Raw genomic sequence first — 25,513 nt, 5'->3', positions numbered from 1 at the left:
CTACAGAGCACTCCAGTGCTAGAACACCCAATTGCTGGCAATTCTATTAGGGAAGCGGACATAAAAATACAAGGAGGAGTGTTTAGTGATGCAGGAAAATATAAATTGTTGTTCTACTTGACTTTCTAGCAGTAATTTCGAAGTCATGAGGAGGATACTATTCCTTATTCAGCTCGGCAGTGACAGATGCACAATTGCTAATCTGCGCAGTCCCTCCGCACTCTCAAGTGCTTGTGAATCAGTGCTTCCTACACCAACATCTCTTGGTGGGCCTCCCACCATCTCTCTTGATTATACTTCTCTGTTCTTGATAGACTTTTCCTTTTCCCTTGTCATGCTGCTGAGAGCAAAACACTACCCGCAAACCTTCTTTCGTTCTTTAGCTTTCCACCAGTCACTGTCCTGCGTGAAGATAACCTCACCAAAGCGCACCAGAATACCTCAACACTTTGCTCGCCCAAGACATCAAAACTACTATTCACTACTCCCCCATGATAGGAAAATGATGGAAATCGATGAAGAGAAGTCTCCCAACAGTGGGAGTGCAGACTCCTCACGGTCGGAGAGTCCTGCCACCACCTCGACACCATCACCAATGATCGATGTCGAAGAAACAGTGACCTTAATCCCTACCGACAAGGCCCTAAATGGAAAACAAAAGGCCGCAAACAAGTCCAAAGATGCATCTCCAGTCCCGGACATCATCAGGCCTCGTGCCTACCAGCGAGAGATGTTGGAGCAGAGCCTGAAGAGAAACGTGATTGTTGCGGTAAGTACCTTCAGGCATCATTAGTTCGAATCGTATCGTCTAACAATTATCAGATGGATACAGGCAGCGGAAAGACACAAGTGTATGTTCATCGCAGAGTGTTCTGGGAGTGAGACGTTGACTGAACACTACAGCGCCGTTCTTCGCATTCAAGCGGAACTCGAGAGAAGTTCACCCAACAAGGCTCGTGGATCAATTAACAACCCAATGGCCAGTCACTGACTATGTAAAGCTTGTGTGGTTCTTAGGAAAGACTGTTAGCCTCTGCGAACAACAGTTTAATGTTATCAAGAGACAAATGCCATCGGTGCCCATGAGACTGCTTACGGGGCAGCTCAACATCGATGCATGGTCGCCAGAAGTTTGGCCTCGAATTCTCAAGGGCACTCGTATCATCGTATCTACATTCTCCATATTGCGTGATGCTCTTGACCACGCCTTTGTCACAATGGACATGCTCGCTTTAATAGTATTTGACGAAGGTAAGTGGCTGTTCACCTTATAATTACTCTGGCTAACCAGTGACAGCCCATAATTGCGTTAAGAACAGCTCTGGGCGGAAGATCATGATGAACTTCTACCATCGACACAAGAACGTGGGTATGCCAGTACCTGCCATACTCGGCTTGACTGCCAGTCCCATTATCTCATCAGATCTTAAGGAGATCGAAAAACTAGAGAATACAATGGACGCTATCTGCGTTACTCCAACCACTCATCGGGAGCAACTACTCAAGCATGTCAACAAGCCTCACCTCATTCGCTCACTCTACGATGCTACGAAGATCCCTCCCCGTACGCCACTGATGCAACAACTGCAATCAGAATACTCGAACATGGATATCGCAAAGGATCCTGAGGTTCTTAAGTTAAAGGATCTTGTCGCTAATGATGAAAAAAAGCGGGAAAAGTTAATGAACGTGATTATGAAGCACGACACGTTCTCGCAACAGCAAATCAGAGGCCTCTGGAACAAGAGTAGAGAAATCCTTGCCGAACTTGGCAGCTGGGCAGTAGACCATTACATTTCACAGATGATCAAGACCTTCCTTGACAGAATCGACGCATACAGTACTTTCACCGATGCATGGTGTAACGAGGACAGGACCTATCTTGCAGGACACTTGCGCCGAATCAACATCGGTGTCGTTGACAACTCACCACCAACCGCTCAAACCGTCTCACACAAAACTAGCCGACTGATCCATGAACTTCTTGCGGCCGAGAACCATGTAGTTGGAATCATATTCGTCAAGGAACGCACTGCAGCGCATACACTTTGCGAGCTTCTTAACAACTACCCCCCTATTCGAGATCGTTACCGCGTCGGTGCAATAGTCGGGGCTTCGAGCTACGGACTTCAGAAACAAAAAGTCTATGAGTACTCCAGTGGCCCTGGCCCTCAAGTCCTCGATGATTTCAGATCAGGGACTATCAATCTCCTGGTGGCTACCAGTGTCTTAGAAGAAGGCATTGATGTTCCCGCATGCAACCTAGTTGTGTCCTTCGACGAGATCGCTACCCTCAAGTCATTCATCCAGCGCCGTGGACGAGCTCGCATGCAGGAATCCAAAATGATTGCCTTGCTGAGCTCAAGCACAGACATCCGCGCCTGGGAAGAACTGGAGAAAGGCATGAAGGAACGTTACGAAGATGACCAACGAGAATTGGCTCGATTGGATGAACAGGCACGGGCAGAGGAGATTGATTCCACCTACTATATCGTAAAGAACACAGGAGCACGGCTCGACCTCGACAATGCTCGACAACACCTGGATCGCTTTTGTCAAATTGTTTTCCGCTCAGATTATGTCGGTCAACTCCCCGACTACGTCTTCCATAAAGAAGAGACTCCATACGGCGGACCGATCTTGAGAGCTACGGTTACTTTGCCAGGAGGGTTGCCACTCAATCTTCGTACGTTCAAAAGTGCTTGCGGGTGGAAGTCTGAACGGAATGCCATGAGAGATGCCGCATTTCAGGCATACGTCGCTTTGTACGAAGCAGGGCTGGTCACAGATAACCTGGCCCCTCTCAATGCTAAGTCAGAGAAGGTGGAAGAAAAGACCGACCTAATGCCGGAGCACCTATTCGACCCCTGGATCCAGATCGCCCAACGCTGGAAGTCGGGTTGTGATAAGCAATTCTACTTGTTCGAGTTTACCGATGACGAGTTTCCCGGCCCTTGTTTATTTGACGTCATGTTACCTGCTCTAATCGACCTGCCTCGAAAGATCACGTTATACCCTGGGAATGGCTCCAAGTGGTCCATCGTATGCGATTCGTTTGTCGATATACCCGATGAGGTATCTTCAAAAGAACCAGATCAAACTTCGGCTCTCTTGGCTATGAACTTTCAGCACCGCTGGCCGGTCGAAGATCGCGAGCATGTTATCAAGATGTCCATAGCCAGTACGACCATCTTCCCTGCCCACCACGTCACCCGGGATGACATGGGTGCATTACCCTTCCGCGGAGACGGGGTGGAAGAGGCGAAGAAACACAGAGTTCTTGTGCGAGACCAATACAAAACGCCGTTTCACTACGTCGGCACGATTCCCTCAAAACCTGATTTTTATGATGTGCAACGCCCATTCTATGAATATGACAAAGGTCCATTGAATGAAGAGTATCTAGTTCTTGAAAGATGGGGTCTTCGAGTCGACTTACTTCATGATTTGAAGGATGGTCAGGCCAAGTCAAGCACTAAACCTTACGAGTGTGTGCTTCCCATTTCTTATGCCCGTGTTGATAGGGTCAAGAGACGAGTCGTCAAGTGCGGTCTGTTCATTCCACATATCATACATGAGCTAGAGGTGCAGCTTATTGCATCTGAATTATCTTCTACACTTCTGAAGCCAGTTGGCATCAAGAATTTGCAGTTGGTGCTTGAGGCCGTAAGCTCGCCTAGCGCTCGTGAACCTGTCGACTACCAGAGACTTGAGTTTTTGGGCGATTCTATTTTGAAGTTTTGCACCGTCACTCAGGCTTATTCTGAACGTAAGTTACCCCCTTGTTGTGGAGGTCGATACACTAACTAAAATCACAGACCCGTCATGGCCCGAAGGCCTTCTGAATCACTTTAAAGATCGACTCGTATCCAACGAACGACTCCAACGAGTGTGTCTTGAGAAAGGGCTCTCAAAGTTCATTCTTTCGAAGCCTTTCACCGCCTTGAAATGGAGGCCACGCTATCTTGATGACATTCTTAAAGAAAAACCTGCCCCTCGACCCGCGCCAGTGGGTGGATCGAAGACCTTGGCCGATGTTGTAGAGGCACTTATCGGAGCCTCTTACCAAGACGGAGGGCTGACCAAGGCCCTTAAATGCATTTCAGTCTTTTTGGGCGATAGCTGCAACTGGCATCAAGAGGGTGTGGCTAGAGACATTCTCTTTGCTGCAGCTCCTAGCGACGTTCAGCTTCCCAGCAACCTTGAACCCCTTGAAGACCTAATCAAGTATAAATTCAAGAAGAAGTCTCTGCTGATCGAAGCAGTTACTCATGGTTCATATGCTACAGCCATGCAGGAAAAATCCTACGAGCAGCTCGAGTTTCTGGGGGACGCTGTTCTGGATTATATCGTTGTCACCAAAATGTTTCAGCACTATCCGCCAATTCCTACTGGTCGCCTTCATATGATCAAAACGGCCATTGTGAATGGGGAGTTCCTTTCACTTGTGAATCTAGTCAACTCTATCCAACGAAAAGACTTGGAAGTTAGGTCCGATGGTGAGCTTGTAACCAAAACTACTGCACTTCCACTTTGGAAGTTCATGAGGTTTAACTCTTCCGAAATGGCCAATGTCATGTTAGAAACCGAGGAGAAATTCGAGTCCATGCGACGGGAGCTTGTCATAGCTTTGTGGGGTGATGGTCACTACCCCTGGGCGCTCCTCGCACGCCTTCACCCCCAAAAGTTTTATTCGGATATGTTTGAAGCTCTTCTCGGTGCCGTCTGGGTCGACTCGGGATCTATCGAAGAATGCACGCGTGTTCTTGAAACATTTCAGGTGATGGACTATCTGGAATTTGTTATCAAGGAGGACATACACGTTCAGCATCCCAAAGAGGAACTTCCTAAGTTCGCTGATAGACAAAAGATGAAATACACTACAACCCTGATCGAAGAACCCGAGCCTCGATGGAGTTGTGGAGTCACAATTGGAGAGCGGTTGGTAGGAGAAGTCGAAGGTTCTCTCAACAAGGTTGAGGCTATGACCAAAGCTGCGGAGAATGCGATTCGACTTTTGACAGAGGAGATGAATGCGGTAAATCAGCAACAAGATGCCATGGACGCCTCCTAGGAAGGGGATCAGGAACACGCCTCGCAGAGAGATGACCTTGCACAGAAACAGGACGAGGTCACGGCCGATACTTCGCCAGAGAAGGAGTCCACTGATCGTTTAATGGAAGGCATTCTAACCGATAATCCGGAGGACAAGGAGCCGGTTGTTCCTCCAAAGAAAGAGAACAAGACGAAGTCGTTGGTCGAGCCACTGAAGAACGAGAATACGAAGAAGTTGGCCGCCCACCCAAAGGAGGTGGAGTTAGCTCGTAGGCCCATAGAGGAGGATTTGATCGATTTCTCGGAGGACGAGATGTCGGTCGACCGTCCAAAGGAAGTGGATTTAGGCCATCATCCCATGGAGGAGGATTTGATCGGGTTCTCAGACGATGAGACATCGGACGACCGTCCAAGCAAAAAGAGACCAGTTCACGTTTCAGAAGATCACAAGATAGCTGATCTCCAAGAGAAGAAAAAGTCTAAGAAATTTTGAGGCCTGAGGATACGGGAATTCTTTGGAGAGAGTAAATCAAGAAGGATAAGACTAGAAATGGCTTGTAGATACCTAGATAGACACCCTAGCTCGTCTATACTTGCTTTCCAAGTTCCTCCAAAATCGTGTCTACTGTCCACTCAAATGTCTTCTCAATATCTCCATCAGCACTCACATCACTCTGTACCTTGATGCCCTCCTTATCCAAAACATCCGTCTTGAACTTCCCCTCTACATCGCCATACTCAAACATCCAAGCATGCTCTTCTACATAGTTAGGCCAGACGATCTTATCAACGTAACCGGGAGGATCTGCCCAGAAGCCCTCCAGGGTGACATACCCGTCTCTGGCTTCTCTTCTCTTCTTAGCCTTTTCGTATGTCGTACGCAAGAAGAGCTTGATGTCCAAGTTGGGCTTTATAGCAGCCATAGAAGGGGAGTAGAGAAGAAAGCCATCGAGGAGACATAGACGGAGATTTTTGCGGAGGGGATGGTCTGGGCCTAGAGCGGCATCGACTTTGGCACGCTGGGCGGCGATGCTGGCTTCTGATACGGGGCACTTGCCCACGGAGTTTTGATCTTCTTTGGAATCAAGGGTAGGCTAAAAGATGAAGTCAGACATAAACATCATAACTAAAGACATATGACTTACAGGAAAGGCAGCGTGCTGGCGGATATAAGCGAGGGACTCGGCCATAGCCGGGATATCAAGGGCCTCAGCACAATCCCAATCTAGGAGACCGTTTTTGGTTGGTAGCCTATAGAAGTTAGATATAGTTCATGTCAAAATATCGATTGTATCATACTCATTCTCAGGCCTATAAAAGTCATCCTCATGAAGAATGAAAGTATTGGGAAAAATGTCCCGCAACAGCCGTGCAAGGGTAGTTTTCCCACTCGAGGAACACCCCGAGATACCGACTATGAGGGCCTTATTTGCGCTCATGATGCCAAGATATCAGCAGTTATGTTGTGTAATGTTAGACTGGTCGTGAGTTTGACGTCGGCAAAGTGCGGGAGCATCACAAGCACGCACATGCAGGGGAGGGTTTGATAGTGGCGCTCAGCCGCTAACGATGGAAATACAGGGGGTTGTTACCGGACTTTGATCTACGAGACAAGGGTCTACGGACTTGGCATAATTCTCAAAACGTAAACTATTGAATTAATCATCCTCTAGATAAAATAGACTAAAACTAAACTCCTAATATTTAAATCAGGAGTACAACAGTCACGCGATGGTCGTTGCGATAACATCGCACAATCAAGATCGCCGTCTCCTTTCCCCGTCGAGTCTAGCGGAAGACATGGAAAGAGACGAACCACAGCCGTGAGCCGTAGCATTGGGTCAACCGATTTGCTGAGAGAACATGAACGGCGATTAAATAAACATGTCTCTACGTGCGACAACACTTTACTATCATTGGTAGCGTGTACATTACCTTGCGGGAGACTGCCAAGAGCTGCACTATAATTCACTAGAATTAGGCTTAGGCTTAGATTTAGACTTGATTTTTTGGTTGCCATCAAAGGGGGGAAGTTTGAAGCAAGGGAGGATGTATTTGTGTAAGTCGATGCCAACAAAGAAGTGTCCATTTTGCTTCTGTTCTTCATGATATCGAGCCGCTGTCTTTTGATGTCTCGTCTGTTCATGTTTGCTTCTTCTCATTTCTCGCCTCTAATCTCAGCTCGCATTCTCTCCAAGCGTGCCAAGTCCGCCATCATGCACTTATAATTCGAATCCGAGTCATATACCAAGATTCCAACAAATCGAATTGGTTATCTTGCCCAATAATTCGCAGCCGACACATACCAGACGCCTCTCCCGTGTGCTCTCCCTTGAGAACACTCTTCCCCTTTATATAGGGATACCCAAAGATATCATGGGACAGCATTCCCGGCTTCTGCCACAAGCAACAATGTTGAAGCCTTCAAACTCCTCCTTCATGGAGAAGACTAGGCCCCTGAGGAACAGGTTGGCAGAGAAGATTGAGTGGGTGAAGCTTCGTACGCCAAAGGTCGTAAAATCGAGAGCATTTCGAAGAGCGGCGACTATTACATCTGCTGTGTTCTTTGCTCTTTCGTTCGTTGTTATTTTGGCAAAGTTGACGAATGCTGGTTTCTTTATACCGAAACTTGTCAGCCATATCTCGAGATATCCCACGTGTCAGAGTAAGGGGATTAATGGGACAAGAGATATATGGGAGGCTTCACAGAAGAAGTACGAGAACCTGATGGACGATAAGTTTACGTATGTTTCTGAATCTCTTTCCGAGCTCATTTTTAGAATGCTAACAATGATTGTGTTCCAGAATTGCTATGCAAACGTATCGTCGACCGAAGGAACTCCAAGAAACGCTCAACATCATCCTGAGCGAGGAAGTTCCCTCGCTCCTCGAAATAGTCGTTGTCTGGAACGATCTCGAAAACTACCCTCCAGATGACTATGTTTCCAAATACGGAGTCCCTGTCCGATTCCGAAAGTCGAAGCGCAACAGTCTCAACGAAAAGCTCTGGCCCGATCCCGACTACAAGACACAAGCGATTCTGCTCTCGGACGATGATGTCTACTATCACCCGAACGATCTCGAGTTCGTCTTTCAGACATGGCGCAAGTTTGGCAGGAATAGAATGGTCGGTGCTCTCGCTCGATGCACACCCGTCAATACGTTTGGATACCACAAATACACATTCTGCTCCAGCAGACGGGGGGAGGATGAGTATAACATGGTGTTAACCAATCTTGCTTTCTCACATGTGTCGTTCCTCGACTATTACTCCTCCAACGACACCATCATGACACAGATCAGAGAGTATGTGGACGAGGGCTTCAACTGCGAGGATCTTGCCATGAACTACGTCCACGGGCTGCTCACTGGCGAAGGACCTCTCCTAATCAATGGACATGAAAAGTATGTCAACTTTGTTCCTAAAGTTGGAATCAGTATGAAGAAGGGTCATATGGAGGCCAGAAGTGCCTGTCTGAACGACTTTTCCGAGATGTTTGGATGCCACCCCTTGGTCGATGAGTCTGGATACATTCAACGAGGTGTACTGGTGATGTGAGGAGTTTCAGAAGATAATCGATATCATTTTGAGCGTTTTGAATCGCAACGAGGCGAGTCTCATGTGAATACTGTATAACAAGACGGGACGTAGATAGTTGGTTGCACAGTTAACTCGGCAGAGTCAAAGACGGCTGCACCGGGAGCGTTGTATTATGACAATTATCGATTTAAAGAAATAATTTAAATTGGAAGCGACAAATAAGGAAGCCGGGTGATGAATAAACCTGGAAACATGATCTTGACCAGGTTTTGAAACGCTCATGAAATCGATTTTCATCCATACTTACTGCTGCCCCACGTGATGTAACCAACGTCAACCTATTGCACTTGGCTCCATCACCAAAACCACCGAAAACAGCCTCACAGCCTCTAATCCTCCTCCTCACCCCCAACCATGGCGATGAACCCAGGCGAACAAACAGGAGTAATTATCTCCACAGCCGTCGTGGCCCTCCTCACCGGTTACGCTTTCGGTATCTATACTATCCGAGGCTACCTCATCCCACCCTCTCTGTTCGAGGAGCGCCGGCGCAACATACACGATCCTGTCGAGAGTGACGAAAGCGATATCGACGAGGATGACACTGTTCTTGATCATGCTCCCAACTGGGCTAATGGCGCTGACGCCGATAAGAGGCAGGGTTTGAAGAATGTTGAGAAGGAGAAGGAGCCTGTTCTGAGGGACAATGGAGAGGAGTGCAAGCTTGTTCTTGTTGTGCGAACAGATCTGGGCATGACAAAGGGTACGTTAACACAATTACTCTTGAAATCGTCTATGCAGAGTGCTAACAGTATGTGTTGTAGGCAAAATCGCTGCTCAATGCTCCCACGCTACCCTCGCATGCTACAAGGCCCTCTCCCGCGCCCCCTCCAACTCTCCCCTGTCTAAGATCCTCAAGCGCTGGGAACGTCTCGGTCAGGCCAAGATCGCCGTGCAAGTCAAGAGTCAGGATGAGATGCTCGAGCTTCGACGCAAGGCTCGGTCTCTTGGCATCACAGCTGAGGTCATCCAGGATGCTGGACGAACACAAATTGAGGCGGGTAGCATGACGGTGCTGGGCGTTGGACCTGCGCCTAGAAGCCTTGTTGACCAGGTCACTGGTGGACTTAAGCTGCTGTAAATGGTGAAGACTCGAAAAGAATAGAAAGGATTTTGGGGATACACGAAGACACGCACGGGATTACAAATCGGGTCGGATAGGTAAAAGTACTGCAAAATAGACATTCACGCGGGAATTTGATAGACAAACCCGCATTTTTCACTCAAAAGAAGCATATTTTCTGTGATAAAGGGTATTATTCGCATTTGTACGTCCAAGTCTATTACTCCTTTTTCGCAAATCTCGCCAACGCCGGTCCCAGATCCGCTTCCGCCTCGAGCTGCTTCTTGTCCTTCTTTGCCTGCTGCTCCTTCCAGATCTCGTCCACCTGCAATCTCTTGTCGTCGATGATGTTCTTCTTTCGCTGCTTGCGCAGATACTTCTTGAGCGCGCCGTTCTTGCCTCTTGCTCGCTTGCGGATCTCCTCGGCGATATCTGTGGCCGGGGTGTCGAGATCCTTTTCTGCGCGGCGCTGCTTGTCGGATCGCAGATCCAGGTTTCCGATGTAGTTGGGGTCGAGGGCGATCATGTCGGGCTGAAGCTTGTTCAGCAGACCCTTGACTTCGGATTCTTGTCGTTGCTTGGCGGTCTCGAAGGGGTTGACTTCCAGTGCGTCGTAGTTGGCTTCACCAGCGCCAGGGACGATGATGGAAGAAAAGCCTGAATCGTGACCGAGACCTAGAACATCCTCGAAGGGGCACCAGCGCACACGCTCAATGCGCTTGCCCTCACCACCCCAGGTCATATAAGGGCTTTGGACCTTTTCTTGAACAGGGGCATTCTTATCGAAAAGACCCTTCCAAATGGTTGTTTGAGTACCCCAGCCAACAGCTGTCAAGCCAGTATCTGAAATCGCCAGTGAAGAAGCAGGCTGGCGTGTGAAGTAGTTGTTGACCTCTCGGAACATTCTCAGATCCCAGACTGCCATCTTCTGATCCTGACCAGCTGACACCATGTATCGACCTTCACGGTCAATGGCTAAATCTCGTACGGGTCCCCGATGCGCTAACAATTTAACAAGAGGATCTTGAGTGTTGGGCGACCATAGTGTAACTGTTCCGTTCTGGTGACCGACATGTAGAATAGCGTTCCAAGGGTTCTGCTTGAGGGAACATGGTTGACCTAATCGGGTGGGAATTTCGGCGACTAATTGTCCTGTTGATGTGTCCTGATATTTGAGGAAACCGACGGAGCCCTGACACTGTTAGTTGTGCATGCAGTAAGTAGGAAAGGTGAAACTCACGATCGTCGCCAATAGGTAGTGGTATGGCAGAAACTCCATATGAGACACCTCCTGGTGTTTCCTCAAAGTATGCAGTTCCACGCCATTGTGATCGTAGATATAAACGTACTTCTTCTGTGCAACAGCAAAGTACTGGTTGTTGTGTAGCCACTTAATATCCCTCACGGTCTCTCCCAGCTGCAATTCGCAACCAAGCTTACCCTCTCGCCAGTCCATCGTCGCAACATGACCCTTTCGACCACCGAGCAACAGGTCCCGCCCATTCCTCGAGTAATCGAAGTGATATGGTCCCAGATCGTCCAGCTTGAGCTCGAATCGCTTTTGCGCAGTCCCCACAGCAATATCCGAAGTAATATCGTCTTGTCGGACTTTGTATGTTCGTTCGAGCTCGTCCTCAGCTTCGAGAAAGCCAGATGTGTTCTCGAGCAAAATCTCGGCGTCTTTAGCTTTCAGCGCAGCATCCTGGTACTTTCCCTCAAGGCGCTTCATGTTGCTTCGAAGCTTCTTATCCTTGATGGCCTTGATGTTGACCTTCTTCCCTCGACCGTAGGCTTTGTTTGCTTCTCGGATTCGACGAGCACGTTCTCGCTCATGACGGGGAACGAGTTCTGTTCTAGTGCCTTGAACGGCGAGTGCGCCATTGTCGCGCACCTTTGAAGTGGGCACATCAACTGTGTCGACCTCCATATTTTCGTATTGTCAACGCGCTCGACTGGAAGAAAGGCAACTTTGAACGGGATGGTAGATGGATTGGCATACAACTTTCCTTATCGACAAAAAAATTCACCGCTTATCGTGTCGAGTCTATTGGATGAGATACCCCACTTCTTGTCGACAGAATAAACGGTCCTTCCAGTATCATATTTAGTTGGTATAAAGTTATGCTCATTGACTTGGGCTGTCATCGAAATAATAAAGTCAGACTTAATTAACTGTGGATTAGAGATCCAAGTAGTCACTTCCTTCCATACTATAGGCTCGCGAGATCTAGTGACGAATTCGTTGGTTCCTCTGAGACTCAGCGCCCATTTAACAATCAGGGTTCTTTATGTCATCCACTAATAAGCCACTATCGATAGGCACAAAAATTATTTTGGATTTAACCCCGCCATCACCGCCTAGAATATCGACGACATTGCCATCATTTTGCCTACAATTTGTACAGAAATCTCAATTCGGCATTTCTGTCCCTCAATCTGGCTTCGTTACCATTTCGATTCAAAGCCGGTGGCGAGAGCAAAATGCCCGTCGCTGTGGCTCATTCTCATAGGCCTACCACAAAGGTTACACACAAGGCTTTCAAGTCACGGGCTGCTTCTAAGCATGAGTTGAGGGATCGCGCAAAGGGTGAGACTCTCCTGAAATTTTGTTATTACTCCAATTCTGACACAAAGACAGGCCGAGTTGCCGACGAAAAGGGCAACAGGAAAACTCCTCACCAACAAGTCATGTCTAAGTTCGACCGACGAAACCAGGCCAAGCAGGCCCGATTGAACAAGCACAAGGAGCATGTTAAGGAAACCTCGGTTTTCGCTGGAAAAGATGGCGCTCCTCGACATGTCGCCGTCATTCCCCTTTGCGCTGGGACCGACCTTAACGCTGCGATCAAGCAGCTGAACAGCAGCGTCGACATCGAGGACAACACCGAGAGTGGCAACTACCGAGTCACAGTCGACCGATTCAAGCAAAAGTTACAATACATCCCTATCGAGCGAGACCTGAACGCCTGTCTCGATGCTGCCCGTGTTGCCGATTTCGTCATTGTCGTTCTGTCCGCCAACGTTGAGGTCGATGAACTTGGAGAGTTGATCTTGCGAAGTGTTGAGAGCCAGGGCATGTCCACCCTCTTCACTATCGTTGAAGGTCTTGACAAGGTTGAGCCCGCGAAGCAGCGACAAAGTGTTCTAGTCTCCCTCAAATCTTTCATCACACATTTCCATCCCGAACAAGAGAAGCTTTACAGCATCGAGAACCGACAAGATTGTGCCAACCTCATGCGATCACTATGCAGCACAACACCAAAGGGCATCCGATGGAGAGACGAGAGGAGTTGGATGCTTGCGGATGATATCAAGTTCGCCTACTCCGAGTCCGATTCAACAGTTATCACTGGTGTTGTCCGAGGCAAGGGCCTCAAGGCCGACCGTCTTATTCAGGTTGGCGACTGGGGAACTTTCCAGATTGAGAAGATTGAGGCTGCTCCTCTGCCCAAGCAGATCAAGAAGAAGGGAGAGGAGATGACCGTTGACCCTGAAGAGGCTGGCAAGCTTCTGGAGGAGCCTTCTGAGGATCGTGATGACTTGGTGGAGCTGGCTCCTGAGGAGGTCATGATGGACGACGCTGATGACGCTATGACAACTGATGCCACTGAGAAGAAGGGTGTTCTTCTGGATGATCACCACTATTTCTCAGATGAGGAGGCTGAGGCAAGAAAGATCAAGAAGAAGGTTCCTAAGGGTACATCCAACTACCAGTCAGCTTGGTATCTGGAGGATGTCTCTGACTCAGAGTCCGATATGGAGGACTTCGAGATGAAGGATGAGGCCGGCGAGGAGGAGGCCCGCCCTGAGGACGGTCTTGAGGGTTATGCCCCTGCACCCGCCACTGAGGGCGCTCCCTCAGAATATCCTCAATCGGAGATGATGATTGAGCCAGATGAGGAGGAGGATGCTAAGCAACTTGAACAATATCGAGCTGGAAAGCGAAATGAGGTTGAGGACGATATGGAGTTTCCCGATGAGATTGAGTTGCACCCTCATGTCTTGGCCCGAGAGCGTCTGGCCAGATATCGTGGTCTGAAGAGTCTGCGAACCAGTACCTGGCAGGAGGATGAGGATCGCGCACATGAACCTGAGGAGTGGAGACGTCTTCTTCAAGTTCCAAACTATCAATCCTCAAAATCTCAAGCAACAAGAGAGGCTTTGGTCGGCGGCGTTGAGCCTGGTACCCGTGTTCACATCTACATCAAGGGCATCTCTCCTATTCAGGAGAAGACCTACAACCCCAAGAAGCCCCTCACTCTCTTTTCTCTTCTACGACATGAGAACAAGAAGACGGCTGTCAACTACCTCTTCAACCTCAGCTCCGACTTTACCAAGTCTATCAAGGCCAAGGAGGAGCTTATTGTCCAGTGTGGACCTCGCCGAATGGTGATCAAGCCTCTCTTCTCCCAGCCTGGTCAAACACCAAACGATGTTCACAAGTACTGCCGGTTCCTCCACCCCGGTCAGTCAGCTATTGCGACCTTCATGGGTCCTCTAACATGGGGTGCTGTGCCTGTTCTGTTCTTCAAGCGAACCACAGCTGAAGAGGTTGAGAAGAATGAAAACGAGGAGGGTCCTCATATTGGTCTGTCACTTATCGGTACAGGAACCGCTCTACCACCATCCACATCTCGCGTCATCGCCAAGCGCATCATCCTCACTGGTCATCCTTACCATATTCACAAGAGGATCGTCACCATCCGATATATGTTCTTCAACCGAGAGGATGTCGAGTGGTTCAAGGCTCTACCTCTATGGACCAAGCGTGGCCGCAGTGGTTTCGTCAAGGAGCCTCTCGGTACACATGGTTACTTCAAGGCGACATTCGATGGACGTATCAACCCTCAAGACTCCATCGGCGTCAGTCTGTACAAGCGGGTGTGGCCACGAAATGCTACTCCTGTGGAGGGACCGTTATTGGAGATAGAGCCCAGCGCAGTGCAAGCTGATGGCGATATGATGATGGATGACCAGGCATAGACATGACACCCAGTATACCTTTAGAATTAAAAGTTGGCGTTTTTTTTTCTTTCCTCTTATATGATTATTTCCAATAGTGTTCTTTTTGATATATATGTGATGTTTACTCCAGCTGCTCCAGACCCTCTGTTGGTCTGGGACCTCCCTTGCTTCGTCTCTCTTCCTCTGCACCACTGGCCTTCCATGCGCTCTTGATCAACCTGATAATATGATCAACGCCAACATCCTTCTTCACCTGCGCAAAGACTGTTGGTCCACCTTCTCGGATCTTTCGAGCATCTCTCTCCATAACACCAAGGTCTGCACCGACAATCTCAGCCAGATCGGTCTTGTTGACAACCAAGAGGTCACTCTGCGTGATACCAGGGCCACCCTTTCGAGGAATCTTGTCACCGCCACTGACATCAATAACGTAGATGATGAAATCGGCCAATTCACGACTGTAGTTCGCAGCGAGGTTGTCGCCTCCTGATTCAATAAGGAGAATATCGGTGTCGAACTCGCGGTGCAGGTCCTCCAATGCAGCGAGGTTCTGGGAGATATCTTCACGCACAGCAGCGTGCGGGCAACCACCGGTCTCAATAGCGCGGATGCGAGGAGGTGGGAGGGCTTTGTTTCGGGTAAGGAACTCTGCGTCTTCGCGGGTGAAGATGTCGTTCGTCACGGCTGCGAGGGAGTATTCCTTTCGGAGAGCGAGGGAGAGGGCGAGCATGAGGGCAGTCTTTCCGGAACCGACGGGGCTAATCAAGTCAGCTTTGTCATTACGACTGTGTTAGAGTCTCACCCTCCAATGCCAATAGTGAAAGCTCTCTCGGACCATTCTCGTCCTTCTACGATTGGCATCTCGCGACCCAAGAAGCTTCCCGGACCATCAAGGATCTCATGCGAGTGGCCATGCTCAACAGCATTGAAGCCTCCATCGTGAGAGTGAGAGTGACCGTCGTGAGAGTGCGACATGATGAACAGCTCTTGAGTAAACCTAGCTACAGGAAAGTTTTGTTGCTAGAACTAAGGAGGGGAAGCTTCAGATAAGAATATAGAGGCTGCCCTTATCAGCTTGAAGCTCCAAATACTGACGTGGGGGAGGGGTTAAGTGGGTGGAGACAGAAACCCTCCGGCGGCCGGCGGCGAGCGGGCCACCGCCGGGAAAAGTGGGACTTGTTCGACTTATACGGACATTCAACATGGACCATCATCATTTGTTTCTGAATGCCTTTCGAATCCATTACACGTACTTAGTATATGAGTGTTGAGTGGAAGCCTAACGCCCTTCCGGAGGCTATGAATATATTGACCGGCTAAACATCCATCCTGCCACAATTAACACTCTCCTATGAATCTCAATAATTCTCAGTCGGACAATGCACGTCAGACATCTTACCCTTTCAGATCTAACATGCTAAGTCTTATCCTAATAAATATTGATTTAGTGATGTTTTTATTTTATTTTATACTGTTTGCCTTCTTGTGTAGTGGCTCTTTAACGTTTGCTATTGAAACCTCCCAAGCCACAGTTATGCACATCCCGAAGTCCAACCAAAGCATCAAACGGGATATCAAGTAACAGAGCCAAAAAGAGTTCCTAAAGCCAGGGTTCGAACCCGAGTCTCCTCCTCCCTTTCAAGCACGGTTCTGCGCAGTAGGCGTCCCCGTGTGTCAACTCAGAATGCTAGACCACTAAACCACCTTAGGTTTGATTATTGTAATCTTATTACACAAAATACATTCGTGAGGGACTTAGGCTTTCTTGCTCCATGGAGACGTATCTGTTGTTGTTGTTGAGTCAATAAGGCACCGATTCGACGAACGTCCAAAACGGTCGAACCCCTGTTCCTAACAGAAATAATATAGGCCGGTTTGGAAAATGAAAAGATGATGGATGCCAACGGATTAGCTGTCATAAAAAGCAAGCACACAGTATACATACCGGGCGGACGATTGAGCGGATGAACAGCCGAGCCCGTCGATCATTGGCTTTGAGACAAGCCACAGCGAATATTGAGAGATTACGGTTACTATGTATATCACACCTCTACGGTACTTATATGCAAGTTGTGTCCGTGTCCTCAATATGATCTGATCTTAAACAGGGGAGCCAGCGAGTGATTATTTGAGGCTGCAGCACACAATTGAGATGTGATAGGGTGTGGCTACGGAAGGCTTTACGTCCTTTTTGTCTCTTGTCACTTATCATTCTCCCACGAGAGTGCGCGATCAAGATTTACAATTCCGAAACTAGCACATCGGCTTAGCTGACACCAACGTGTTCAACGTCGACTTGTGGGGTGGTTTTGTGTTATGTGTGAGGTCAATCAGTTACCACATTCTACTTGTCAATAGACCAGTGTCAAATGTTCAAGGCAAGCGATTAAATCATTTATGTAAGCACTGAGAATCATCTACAGTATAATCATATTATTGTTGATCGGTAAATTCGTCGTAGACCGAAGTGACTTCCTAGGAAGTCGATGGTAGCCGGTTGGTCTCGAACACAATTGTGGTTTCTCAGCCCTCTGGGGAGTGAACAGCTGGTCAAGGGGTTCGGAAGTCATAATGCTCTGCCTTAAGACTGTTGTCGAGTCATTTCTGTACAGGTACCGTGTTGAGGTTGGCTGGATGACTGCATATGCACCCCCCTAAACCTTTATCTAGATCCTGGCACCCATACTACCGGGACTGAACAAAACATCTAGTCACGATGCCTGGGCTTAGTTGCCTCATCTCCAATCCGTTATTTCTGAATGCCCAATCTCATCTTGGGCTGCATCGCATCGTATGTTAACAGTAACACCTGCACCATGTCTCACTCTGCCGCAGGAAGTCCTACATGCACACACACCTAGCAGTAGGAGTCCAGAAGCCGATGCCGCATTGGAACTTGGCGCAACCCCGGGGGGGCTGGTCGTTGTACCCGTTGTCAGGTCCGTGGGCAACACGTTTATGTGATCTATTATCTTTCTTCTCTCAGTTAGCCTGTATCCTGCAGTATATTTTCCAATCATAAACCCCTTCTGCCACACCGTCACTGAACTGTAACGGTTCTCGATCGAAGCAATATGATAGATCCGATCGAGTCCTCTTACCAGTCGGCATATGCGCATTCGAATCTTGATTCATGCAGGTGCCTCGTCTGGCCATCAAGCCACTCATGATTGAGCCTGAGAGGTGATAGAGACTAGGATAGGAGAAATGGCTGTGAGGAACCCAGGACTTGATAACTATATAAATTGAAGAGATGAACCGCCCTTCTGACCGCTTGCTACTAAAGTTCGATCTCCATTGCGTTCTCCGTCTCTTGCTCTCCCCTACTCGCCATTTTGGGCTTTGAGAAGCGGTGACCCGGGTCGTCTATTCAATCAGATTTCTCCCTACTTTGTATTTTATCACGACAAGAGCACTACGGTGTGTGTTTACCAGCCATGGTCTCCCAGAACTCACAAACTCCGACAAACAGTACAAACGAGCGGAAGCCGTCAGTCAAAACATCTTCCACGATGTCTCATGCTGACATTATATAGGACCAAATGTCGCGGTTTGATGCTGGCGCCGTATATCTACGATACCGATTCCGTCCAGCAGCATCTGCTGTGCAGAGCCGAAGCCAACAACACTGCATCAGAATCAACCAATAGAACGTCTGAAACTGCGGAAGTGTCAAACCACAGCGACCTTGAAGTTCACGATCTGGATGCTCTGATGCAAGAACCTCCTTCCCCGCAAGGTCGGCTTTGAGCTTCTTTCATTGCAGTGTTTACTAGACCTGATTGACTGTTTGGCGGCCTTTACAGCTTACTCACTATTCGTCAGTCGTACAGATGGATTGAGCTAAGATATTTCGTTAATGTATTACTATTGGACTATTTTTAATCGCGAATTCGCATCATATATGTCGTAGTTCCTAGTATAAATCTGACACACTTCAGTCTTCGTCGCCAACCCCTGAATACCGTACGAAAGTTTGTAGCTATTAAGGAATAATATCACTCGAAGTCCCACCGAAAGTCTTGAGACCTTCCTTGTCTGCCTTTCACTTAATCTAAGGCCGCCTAGTCGCAACACCATGAACCGGGATTTTGACCGGAAGAGCCCCGGAAGCCCCGCTTTTCCCGAATCACACGGAGTGTGTGTGTACCCACATCTCGGGGCCGGATGCTCGGAAGTCATTGGTTCTAGCCATGTGGTATTAAGCGCCCGTTGTGTGTTTGCTAAGGTCTCGTCACGGAGCTCTGCCAATCTTGTTCCGCTTTCACCATTTCCCCCGGCTTTCTCAGTGCTCGAGCTGACCAAGTTGACCTGGAGCCGACTTGCTACACCCCGGAGCACTGACTCCAGGGCTATAAAAGCTTCCCCTCTTCTGCCCGGTTCCTGTCTTATACTCCCCTCTGTTTTCTTTTTATCCCCTGAAGTTACTACTTTACCTCTTGCTTGGCCCTGATACCCCCTTTTCTTCAAGTTCCCCCTCAGATCTAAGCCGTGAAGGGCTTTTAAACCATTTCCCCCGGATACCCTCCGAGGATCTCTCTCCTACCACTTCTTAGTCACATTTCCCTAGCTCACACACCCAATCTAATAAGAAATGTCTTCAAAAGATATCAATACCCATGTCCCTGCTTTGGAAACTCCAGAAGAGCAAGTAACACTCAGCAACTGCCAGTCACCAGGCAACTGACTTCTTGCACCCAGGCCTCCAGAAGATGCATGCATGCTCAACAGATTCATTTACGATGTTTCTTCTCTTCAGGAGCGATTACTTCAGTTTCCTGTGGTGAAGAATCCTAGTGTTGTGCCTGCGACGGGCTCGTCAGAAAAGATGAAGGCGGGTGACCCCCCGGAGGATAAGGGCAAGCTTTGACACAATGACCCCCTGCCTGGGTTATGATAGATCTCTACAACACCATAGTTTGATTGCATCTTAATCATACACACTACATTGTTTCCCTTGCCACAAGAGCTATGAGCCCTCCCGATCTAGCATACACACAGCATCACATCTTATTAGGCGTTTCATCTTCTTTTCTACTACTCAAATGAGTATAGACTGCAGTACTATGACCAAAAACTTCAGTCACTGTCTCTTTCTTGTTATTTGATGTTGCTACGACTTTGTAAGTTACGCACAAGTTACCCAACGTGGCAGGTCGTACGCCTCCCTAGAACATATCCTTACAACATTTAGAAATCAGTCTTAATGCATCTGAAACTTATCGAGACTCACAGACGTGTCGATCTGTTCTCGAATTCGTGTTTGTTGGTTACTAGTAGATTCGCTAAGACTGATATGGCGTACGCAGCAGGGTTGTTCTCCAGCTGAATCCAAGCTCATGGCACGGCCCTTCTATTCCACGTGGCTATGCGCGGCATGTAAGATCTGCCGGGGTTCAAAACATAGAGGGGGGAAGATTCTCGAGATATCCTTGATCGGAACGAGTCATAAATTATCCTTATGTATGCTAATCTTGAACGGATTGGGATTGAGGTGCGTCTGCCTTAAGTGTCAGCAACCGCAAGTGGATATCCAAAGAGCCGGATCGCATCCGTAGGCTAAGGATATCCTTGGAGAAGGACAAGCATATGGGAGATCAACTCAAAATACGGCCGGCTCTTTACGGCCGCATCTTTATGTCCAGATGATATCTGTTGTTATCATTTTTACGCCAATGGCTATGGAATAGAGCACACCGCTCTGTATCGGGATACTTGAATGGGTGGCCTCAAACAAGGCCGAGCCTCCCCACGAGGCTGAGTCCTTTGGAAAGTTACCCGAAGAGCCTCATGACATGACTGGCCAAGTTCTCTCTTCTCTCTAGCGGACGGAGTTATTCGGTGAGCCCCGGCTGTCAATCAAATAAGCGATGCAAAGCATGCAGAATCGTGTGTGCATCGAAGGATCGATGCAGAAAAACCAGATACGGCACTTGCGTACATGAATGTAACCCCGTTTCGAATATGTAATGCATCATTGACAAGAAGTTATCCATCCATATGATTGTTGCAAGCTCACCGCTTCTCCGTTGTATGCAGCAGGCTGAAAACGAAAGTGCATATTGGGAGGGTGGGCCTGTGTTGGTTCTGTTCCTGTCCCAATCACTTCCCTCCACAGGACAAGAAATACACAACGTGGAAAGATTACCTACTCTGGAGATGCCTGAGACATTCTTGAGCCAGGTGCCTGGTTAGGCAGTCTACACACCACTACATGTTGATGCAGATGTCAAATTGGTATCAACTTTGAGACCGCTTCTTCGGTTGTGGCAACAGACCGAATTTTCTAGCCCTCTTCTGTCTCCTTGCGCCGCCTGCACTTTCTCGTGTTTCGTTCATATTAGGATCACCGGTGTAGAAAGGCTGTGTTTGGAAATGCGGGCGTTTCGATGCCCGGAATGTTTGATGGTGTTGAGGCTGTTGTAAGTATCTTGTCTCGACAGGACGTAACTCGAGCATGTTGATCCCCAGGTATCCCCTGAAGCAATTATAAAAGGTCAGAAAGTTCCGTATCGTTCTGGTAACTCTCATGCTTTGAGGCATGGCTCTTTCAGGACATAGCTTTGAGTTCTCTCATCTTCCAATGTTGAAGAACTACCGCTGAACGGCTCCCCTACTTTTATCTTTTAATTATATTCATCACGTTCCTTAACACATCCCAACTCGGGCACTTTATCATTCAGTGAATTTCCGAGGTCCTCTTCGCCTCCGCCATGCCTTGCGACTTAACCCACACTGACATTATCCCTAAGGGTGACACTCCACCGTGAGATACACATACTTCATCATATCATAACTTGAGCTAATGGCTTAATCCTCCAGAATCACCATCTACACGAAGATGTTAGAGCCCTTCATTCACGACACGTCCTCTCTTCAAGATCGCCTGTTGATGAGGTCCATGGCTGAGGATAACAAGGCAACTGGAAATGGGGCCGGTTACTCAGGACCGAAGGGTTCCAAGCTATAGGAGACTTGAGAAGGCTTAATCAAGTGTATTGATGGCTAAGTAACAGACTACATGTTGTTTTGTAAGATTAGTTTGAGTTTTGTTCTGTAGATATACATTCGAGGCAAATGGATGAACCATCGCCCTTGTTCAAACTACTAGATAACGCGTGCCAGAGGAGGCCTTGCAAGTCTCCAGGCATACAAATGGTCCAAGACATCCTGGACTATCGACGCTGAAACTGAGCTCCTGAGGTGCATACCAAGGCGGTATACTGACCTGTGTACAGATCATACCGAATGAGCCAACATCGGTGTGTCGTTATGCTTGGCCCACAACATGGAATCCCATTGCAGCACTTGAAATCAAGTTTCAAAGCTGTCAGCTTTTAGTCTCGGCTTGTAAACTTCCGGCTCAGAAACCAAATCATGGAGAAGATCTGCCTTGTCTTCTCGGGGGTCATGAGAACCAGCTCACCGCTTGACGACTACACATATAGACCAGACCTCAGTTCTAATGAAGAGACAAGACCATGTGTCTATTTTACGTTTCATGATGTACATTGTTGCACAGATATAATTACACGTTATTCGTACCACCCCTGGCACGCCATCCACTATCCAATTCTCAACCTCCCTTTTTCTCATGTCATTCATTGAGCCGGAGGTGTTGTTGTTGAGGGGGGTATCGAAGCATCTGCAGCCGCCACCTTTGACACACCAGCCTTCTTGAGAGCAGCAGCCTCTTTCCTTTGAGCAAGAATAGCACCAAGCTTCTCCAACATCTCTGTGCTGAGCTCGGGCTCACCCTCAGCAGCACGCTTCTCGCGCTGCATTTCGTGGAACTCTTGCAGAGGAGTCTGCATGGACTTGATAGACTCCTTTTCGGCTTCCTTTGCTGCTGCCTCGGCCTCCTTCTGCTGCACGTACCACTCCTCGTGGCGTGTTCGGAACTTGGAGAACTTATTTCTCAACTCGTCGATGACGGTCTCGGGCATGGGAGGGGAGAGTAGGTTGTAGTAAAATGTTCGGTTGTCGACAGTCTCACGGATGGTATCACCGTCGAAAGTCTCGAATTCTGGGGCCTCAACCTCGGGCCAGGGGATGACAACGTTGATTCCAGGGACAATTCGATCCCACTTATTCCCGTATTCCCATCGGTCGAAGCTCATGTTGGGGGACTTCATGTTCGGGGGAATGGCCTTAAGCTCGTTGATAATGACGTCTCTTGTGACTCCGGTTTCGGGGTTGGCGATAGGATAGACGAGACGAATAGAACCGATCGAGAGGGGCATAGGCTGAGAGCGACTGTCGTTTCCAAACATGCCAGCAGAGATAGCCTAAGAACCATTAGTCCCTACTCAAGCCTTACGAAGACCAATGATTGTGCTTACCCGGTGATAGTTCTCGAGAGTAACATATCCTCCCTGAGGGTTGATCGTCTTGATGCGATCAATCTTGCCCTTGTCCGGCCCATCCATGATAACCACACGGTCTGAAACAGCAAGGTTAAGCTGCTTCAAACCACCAGCCCAAGCACATCTCTTCGCCAGAACCTCAGGCCTTGGTCTGTAAAGACCATAGTTGGACCAATCCGTTCGTACACCCTCCGTAAACATGCCATAACCATTGAAGCCCAGATCCCGCTTGGGAGCAATAGGACCCAGCGCCCAGTCCTCCTGCCTCACCCGGCGCGCATCCTGCAGATTCTGTCGGACCTCAGAGACAGCCGCTCGCATGGCTTGTCGGTTTCGAAGCTTGTAGTTGTTCTCTTCAGATTTGGCGGCTTTTTGGGCTCGTCGGCCAGCCTGGCGCTGGGCCTGGGCGACCCGCTTGGCGAGCTTCTGCATGGCGGAGAATGAGCTGCGAGTATTTATCGAGGGGGTTTGCAGGCTCTAGCAGCTCATTGAGCGGATTGAAACTGTTGGCGCCGAATTGTCGCTGGGCGTTACGATAATTCGTTGTGGAGTGCGTGGTTGAGCTGGAAATTCTCTACGTCCAACGGAATTAGCCGCAGTAGTGTAGGTGCGGATAGTGGTCAAGCACTGTATCCCGCACTATGCTCATGATAGCTTCATGTTGTGTTATTGTAAGAACTGTGATATCGGGCTGCAATTCTTTCTCACATGACTCTCACTTCTATAGCTTACGAGAGATAAAGTTCCCCAATTACTTATGCGATTTTCAACACAAAGCCATACCTCTTATGTTCAACCAAACTAGTCTACTTCCACTCAACTTTAGATAATCATGCTTGATCAGGCACAGAGATCTCAGTGATTCTTTCTGTGAGTATTCCACTGGTCCAGCTCTTGTGACCCGCGACTCTATCTCATCGCAATGCTTGTTTTTCTTTCGTCATGCAACCTCTATTGAAACCGTTCTGGGACGAAAATCATGTGGGTATGACAGAATGACTTGCTCATCCAATATCACCCTGAATAGCAACGAAGTATTAATATATCATACGTAAGTTCAGATTTTGATCAATCATCAAGACTGGGGTTGCATTGCCGCTGAGAGGCCTCTGAGGATGACCTTCAAGATCAGCACGTATTTGGCGGCCAGAATCACGAATGTGACAGACACAATCAAAAGATTCTGGCCCCAGGGAGCAAGAAAACCTAAGACTTTAGAAGAGGATGGATGCTAAATAAAATAAACTCATCAAAGAGCCACCTAAGCTTAGACTAACTTACCTAAATATTTTTGTCACTTAGGATTAAGAGCTTCAGCTTTCGTGCCTCTAGACTGGATATACAGATGTCCAAGTATCATGACTGACCCTAATCGTCCGTGATACATATCCCGTCAATCAGGGTCCTTGAGGCTTGAGGCAAGATGATCAGGGGAGGAGGTTGGATGAAAGTCCTACGCTTTTGGGCCAGCGTAGGACTTTTCTGCCCACTGTAAGCTCTTGTTACTGGCCGTCAGTCGCTCTAGGCTTTTGGCTTTGGCACGCGGGGGCGGGATGGCACAGGGCGCATTGCATGACGGACCAGGGGTTAGAAGCTTGTGCCAGCTTCACTTCTCTTTGCATAGATTGTCTTGTGAAGATAGGCGGTGATTGATGACGCGGAAACACATGAGAATGTGTTAGCGATGGAGGTAGAGAGGAGTCAAAGCAGGAGAGAGAGCATTGTCCACTTCCCGGCAGTAATCAACCGGAAATCAAGGTCATCAACTTCAAACGTCCTATCAAAAATTTAAAATGGGTGCTATCCTCATGCCATCCACAACAGTTCAAACAGCCGTTGGCGATAGCCGCCAGATCCCAGCTGGAAATCACAGAAAGCCAGATCTAGGCAATCCACAAGAAGGCTTCTTAATGCTTTCCAATAAAGACAGATTCAATCACGGACCTCTGAGGTTGGTGGCTGGTTGATTAGCCTCATCCTCTTCAAGTGATAGAAACCGAGCAACGGTTTCAGCCTCGGCGCTATGGAGCCTAAAGTGTTCCATCGTGCGTGTCTAGATGAGATGATAGTGAAGCACCAAGCAACTTAAAGCCAACAGCTACACCGCAGCAGGACTGTCTGATGGACCAAGGACTGATGAGCACGTCAGACCGATAGGAATTGTGCAGAAGGATGGCTGGTAGGCCGGCGAAGAGTCAGAAAGAGTACCTTTGTCACTTGTGAAGAATGACAGCATACAGCCCAAAGAAGCCATCTTTGCAGTTTGCAGCTTATTCTCATTGACCGTCAGTCCGTCAATCAAACTAAACCGGCTTGACCAAACGGCCAACGCCGTTACCCTGGCCCTTGATATTGTCTGTCGTCCAATGTTATCGACCAGTTCATCAAGCAGGCCGGCTCTTATCTCATCTCGTCACCATTATCACTGGCATTCTCTGTTTCAGACTCACGTAAATGGTCAAC

General features: G+C 48.4%; 10 protein-coding genes and 1 pseudogene across 11 annotated transcripts; 6 read left to right on the top strand and 5 right to left on the bottom strand.

The window, feature by feature from the left end:
• Nucleotides 1-239: 239 nt before the first annotated feature.
• Nucleotides 240-5,688, top strand: FOIG_04495 (uncharacterized protein). Its single transcript, XM_031202747.1, has 6 exons — nt 240-769; nt 823-851; nt 904-952; nt 1,002-1,251; nt 1,298-3,769; nt 3,819-5,688. Exons 1-6 carry the CDS (start codon nt 335-337, stop codon nt 5,072-5,074), a joined length of 4,491 nt encoding a protein of 1,496 aa, XP_031068194.1. The 5' UTR covers nt 240-334; the 3' UTR covers nt 5,075-5,688.
• FOIG_04494 (uncharacterized protein) lies at nt 4,370-6,577 on the bottom strand. The gene is made up of 3 exons (XM_031202746.1): nt 6,355-6,577; nt 6,201-6,306; nt 4,370-6,149 (listed from the first exon to the last, which is right to left on the bottom strand). The coding sequence occupies exons 1-3, from the start codon at nt 6,492-6,494 to the stop codon at nt 5,643-5,645; spliced, it is 753 nt and encodes a 250-aa protein (XP_031068193.1). The 5' UTR covers nt 6,495-6,577; the 3' UTR covers nt 4,370-5,642.
• A 503-nt stretch (nt 6,578-7,080) lies between these two features.
• On the top strand, nt 7,081-8,859 carry FOIG_04493 (uncharacterized protein). Its single transcript, XM_031202745.1, has 2 exons — nt 7,081-7,799; nt 7,861-8,859. Exons 1-2 carry the CDS (start codon nt 7,432-7,434, stop codon nt 8,612-8,614), a joined length of 1,122 nt encoding a protein of 373 aa, XP_031068192.1. The 5' UTR covers nt 7,081-7,431; the 3' UTR covers nt 8,615-8,859.
• Nucleotides 8,860-8,908: 49 nt separating this feature from the next.
• On the top strand, nt 8,909-10,680 carry FOIG_04492 (PTH2 family peptidyl-tRNA hydrolase). The gene is made up of 2 exons (XM_031202744.1): nt 8,909-9,359; nt 9,421-10,680. The coding sequence occupies exons 1-2, from the start codon at nt 9,011-9,013 to the stop codon at nt 9,735-9,737; spliced, it is 666 nt and encodes a 221-aa protein (XP_031068191.1). The 5' UTR covers nt 8,909-9,010; the 3' UTR covers nt 9,738-10,680.
• FOIG_04491 (uncharacterized protein) lies at nt 9,554-11,719 on the bottom strand. Its single transcript, XM_031202743.1, has 2 exons — nt 10,960-11,719; nt 9,554-10,911 (listed from the first exon to the last, which is right to left on the bottom strand). The coding sequence occupies exons 1-2, from the start codon at nt 11,644-11,646 to the stop codon at nt 9,940-9,942; spliced, it is 1,659 nt and encodes a 552-aa protein (XP_031068190.1). The 5' UTR covers nt 11,647-11,719; the 3' UTR covers nt 9,554-9,939.
• Nucleotides 11,720-11,996: 277 nt separating this feature from the next.
• Nucleotides 11,997-15,022, top strand: FOIG_04490 (uncharacterized protein). Its single transcript, XM_031202742.1, has 2 exons — nt 11,997-12,306; nt 12,358-15,022. Exons 1-2 carry the CDS (start codon nt 12,201-12,203, stop codon nt 14,700-14,702), a joined length of 2,451 nt encoding a protein of 816 aa, XP_031068189.1. The 5' UTR covers nt 11,997-12,200; the 3' UTR covers nt 14,703-15,022.
• FOIG_04489 (urease accessory protein) lies at nt 14,642-15,765 on the bottom strand. Its single transcript, XM_031202741.1, has 2 exons — nt 15,487-15,765; nt 14,642-15,442 (listed from the first exon to the last, which is right to left on the bottom strand). The coding sequence occupies exons 1-2, from the start codon at nt 15,657-15,659 to the stop codon at nt 14,806-14,808; spliced, it is 810 nt and encodes a 269-aa protein (XP_031068188.1). The 5' UTR covers nt 15,660-15,765; the 3' UTR covers nt 14,642-14,805.
• A 517-nt stretch (nt 15,766-16,282) lies between these two features.
• Nucleotides 16,283-16,394, bottom strand: FOIG_04488 (annotated as a pseudogene). The gene has a single exon. The product of its transcript is annotated as a tRNA-OTHER (tRNA).
• A 1,727-nt stretch (nt 16,395-18,121) lies between these two features.
• On the top strand, nt 18,122-18,434 carry FOIG_04487 (uncharacterized protein; the record flags this gene model as incomplete). The annotated part of the gene is made up of 2 exons (XM_031202740.1): nt 18,122-18,174; nt 18,221-18,434. The coding sequence occupies 2 exons, from the start codon at nt 18,122-18,124 to the stop codon at nt 18,432-18,434; spliced, it is 267 nt and encodes an 88-aa protein (XP_031068187.1).
• An 869-nt stretch (nt 18,435-19,303) lies between these two features.
• FOIG_04486 (uncharacterized protein) lies at nt 19,304-19,554 on the top strand (the record flags this gene model as incomplete). The annotated part of the gene is made up of 2 exons (XM_031202739.1): nt 19,304-19,335; nt 19,386-19,554. The coding sequence occupies 2 exons, from the start codon at nt 19,304-19,306 to the stop codon at nt 19,552-19,554; spliced, it is 201 nt and encodes a 66-aa protein (XP_031068186.1).
• Nucleotides 19,555-22,072: 2,518 nt separating this feature from the next.
• FOIG_04485 (uncharacterized protein) lies at nt 22,073-23,607 on the bottom strand. The gene is made up of 2 exons (XM_031202738.1): nt 23,027-23,607; nt 22,073-22,972 (listed from the first exon to the last, which is right to left on the bottom strand). Exons 1-2 carry the CDS (start codon nt 23,480-23,482, stop codon nt 22,286-22,288), a joined length of 1,143 nt encoding a protein of 380 aa, XP_031068185.1. The 5' UTR covers nt 23,483-23,607; the 3' UTR covers nt 22,073-22,285.
• Nucleotides 23,608-25,513: the final 1,906 nt, after the last annotated feature.

Source organism: Fusarium odoratissimum, assembly GCF_000260195.1.
Source record: "Fusarium odoratissimum NRRL 54006 unplaced genomic scaffold supercont1.5, whole genome shotgun sequence".
NCBI classification, from domain to species: Eukaryota; Fungi; Ascomycota; class Sordariomycetes; order Hypocreales; family Nectriaceae; genus Fusarium; species Fusarium odoratissimum.
The sequence above is the reverse complement of the archived record's forward strand: the minus strand, read 5'-3'. Positions and strand labels throughout refer to the sequence as shown.

Coding starts and splice junctions, on each gene's coding strand:
- FOIG_04494 (XM_031202746.1), bottom strand. CDS start 6,494: ATGAGCGCAAATAAGGCCCTCATAGTCGGTATCTCGGGGTGTTCCTCG. Junction 6,307..6,354: donor TTTTATAGGCCTGAGAATGA/GTATGATACAAT, acceptor TAACTTCTATAG/GCTACCAACCAAAAACGGTC. Junction 6,150..6,200: donor GCCAGCACGCTGCCTTTCCT/GTAAGTCATATG, acceptor TTCATCTTTTAG/CCTACCCTTGATTCCAAAGA.
- FOIG_04493 (XM_031202745.1), top strand. CDS start 7,432: ATGGGACAGCATTCCCGGCTTCTGCCACAAGCAACAATGTTGAAGCCT. Junction 7,800..7,860: donor CTGATGGACGATAAGTTTAC/GTATGTTTCTGA, acceptor ATTGTGTTCCAG/AATTGCTATGCAAACGTATC.
- FOIG_04491 (XM_031202743.1), bottom strand. CDS start 11,646: ATGGAGGTCGACACAGTTGATGTGCCCACTTCAAAGGTGCGCGACAAT. Junction 10,912..10,959: donor ACTACCTATTGGCGACGATC/GTGAGTTTCACC, acceptor TAACAGTGTCAG/GGCTCCGTCGGTTTCCTCAA.
- FOIG_04485 (XM_031202738.1), bottom strand. CDS start 23,482: ATGCAGAAGCTCGCCAAGCGGGTCGCCCAGGCCCAGCGCCAGGCTGGC. Junction 22,973..23,026: donor CTCTCGAGAACTATCACCGG/GTAAGCACAATC, acceptor AATGGTTCTTAG/GCTATCTCTGCTGGCATGTT.
- FOIG_04489 (XM_031202741.1), bottom strand. CDS start 15,659: ATGTCGCACTCTCACGACGGTCACTCTCACTCTCACGATGGAGGCTTC. Junction 15,443..15,486: donor TTCACTATTGGCATTGGAGG/GTGAGACTCTAA, acceptor TGACTTGATTAG/CCCCGTCGGTTCCGGAAAGA.
- FOIG_04495 (XM_031202747.1), top strand. CDS start 335: ATGCTGCTGAGAGCAAAACACTACCCGCAAACCTTCTTTCGTTCTTTA. Junction 770..822: donor AGAGAAACGTGATTGTTGCG/GTAAGTACCTTC, acceptor AACAATTATCAG/ATGGATACAGGCAGCGGAAA. Junction 852..903: donor GGCAGCGGAAAGACACAAGT/GTATGTTCATCG, acceptor TGAACACTACAG/CGCCGTTCTTCGCATTCAAG.
- FOIG_04492 (XM_031202744.1), top strand. CDS start 9,011: ATGGCGATGAACCCAGGCGAACAAACAGGAGTAATTATCTCCACAGCC. Junction 9,360..9,420: donor AGATCTGGGCATGACAAAGG/GTACGTTAACAC, acceptor TATGTGTTGTAG/GCAAAATCGCTGCTCAATGC.
- FOIG_04490 (XM_031202742.1), top strand. CDS start 12,201: ATGCCCGTCGCTGTGGCTCATTCTCATAGGCCTACCACAAAGGTTACA. Junction 12,307..12,357: donor GTTGAGGGATCGCGCAAAGG/GTGAGACTCTCC, acceptor ACACAAAGACAG/GCCGAGTTGCCGACGAAAAG.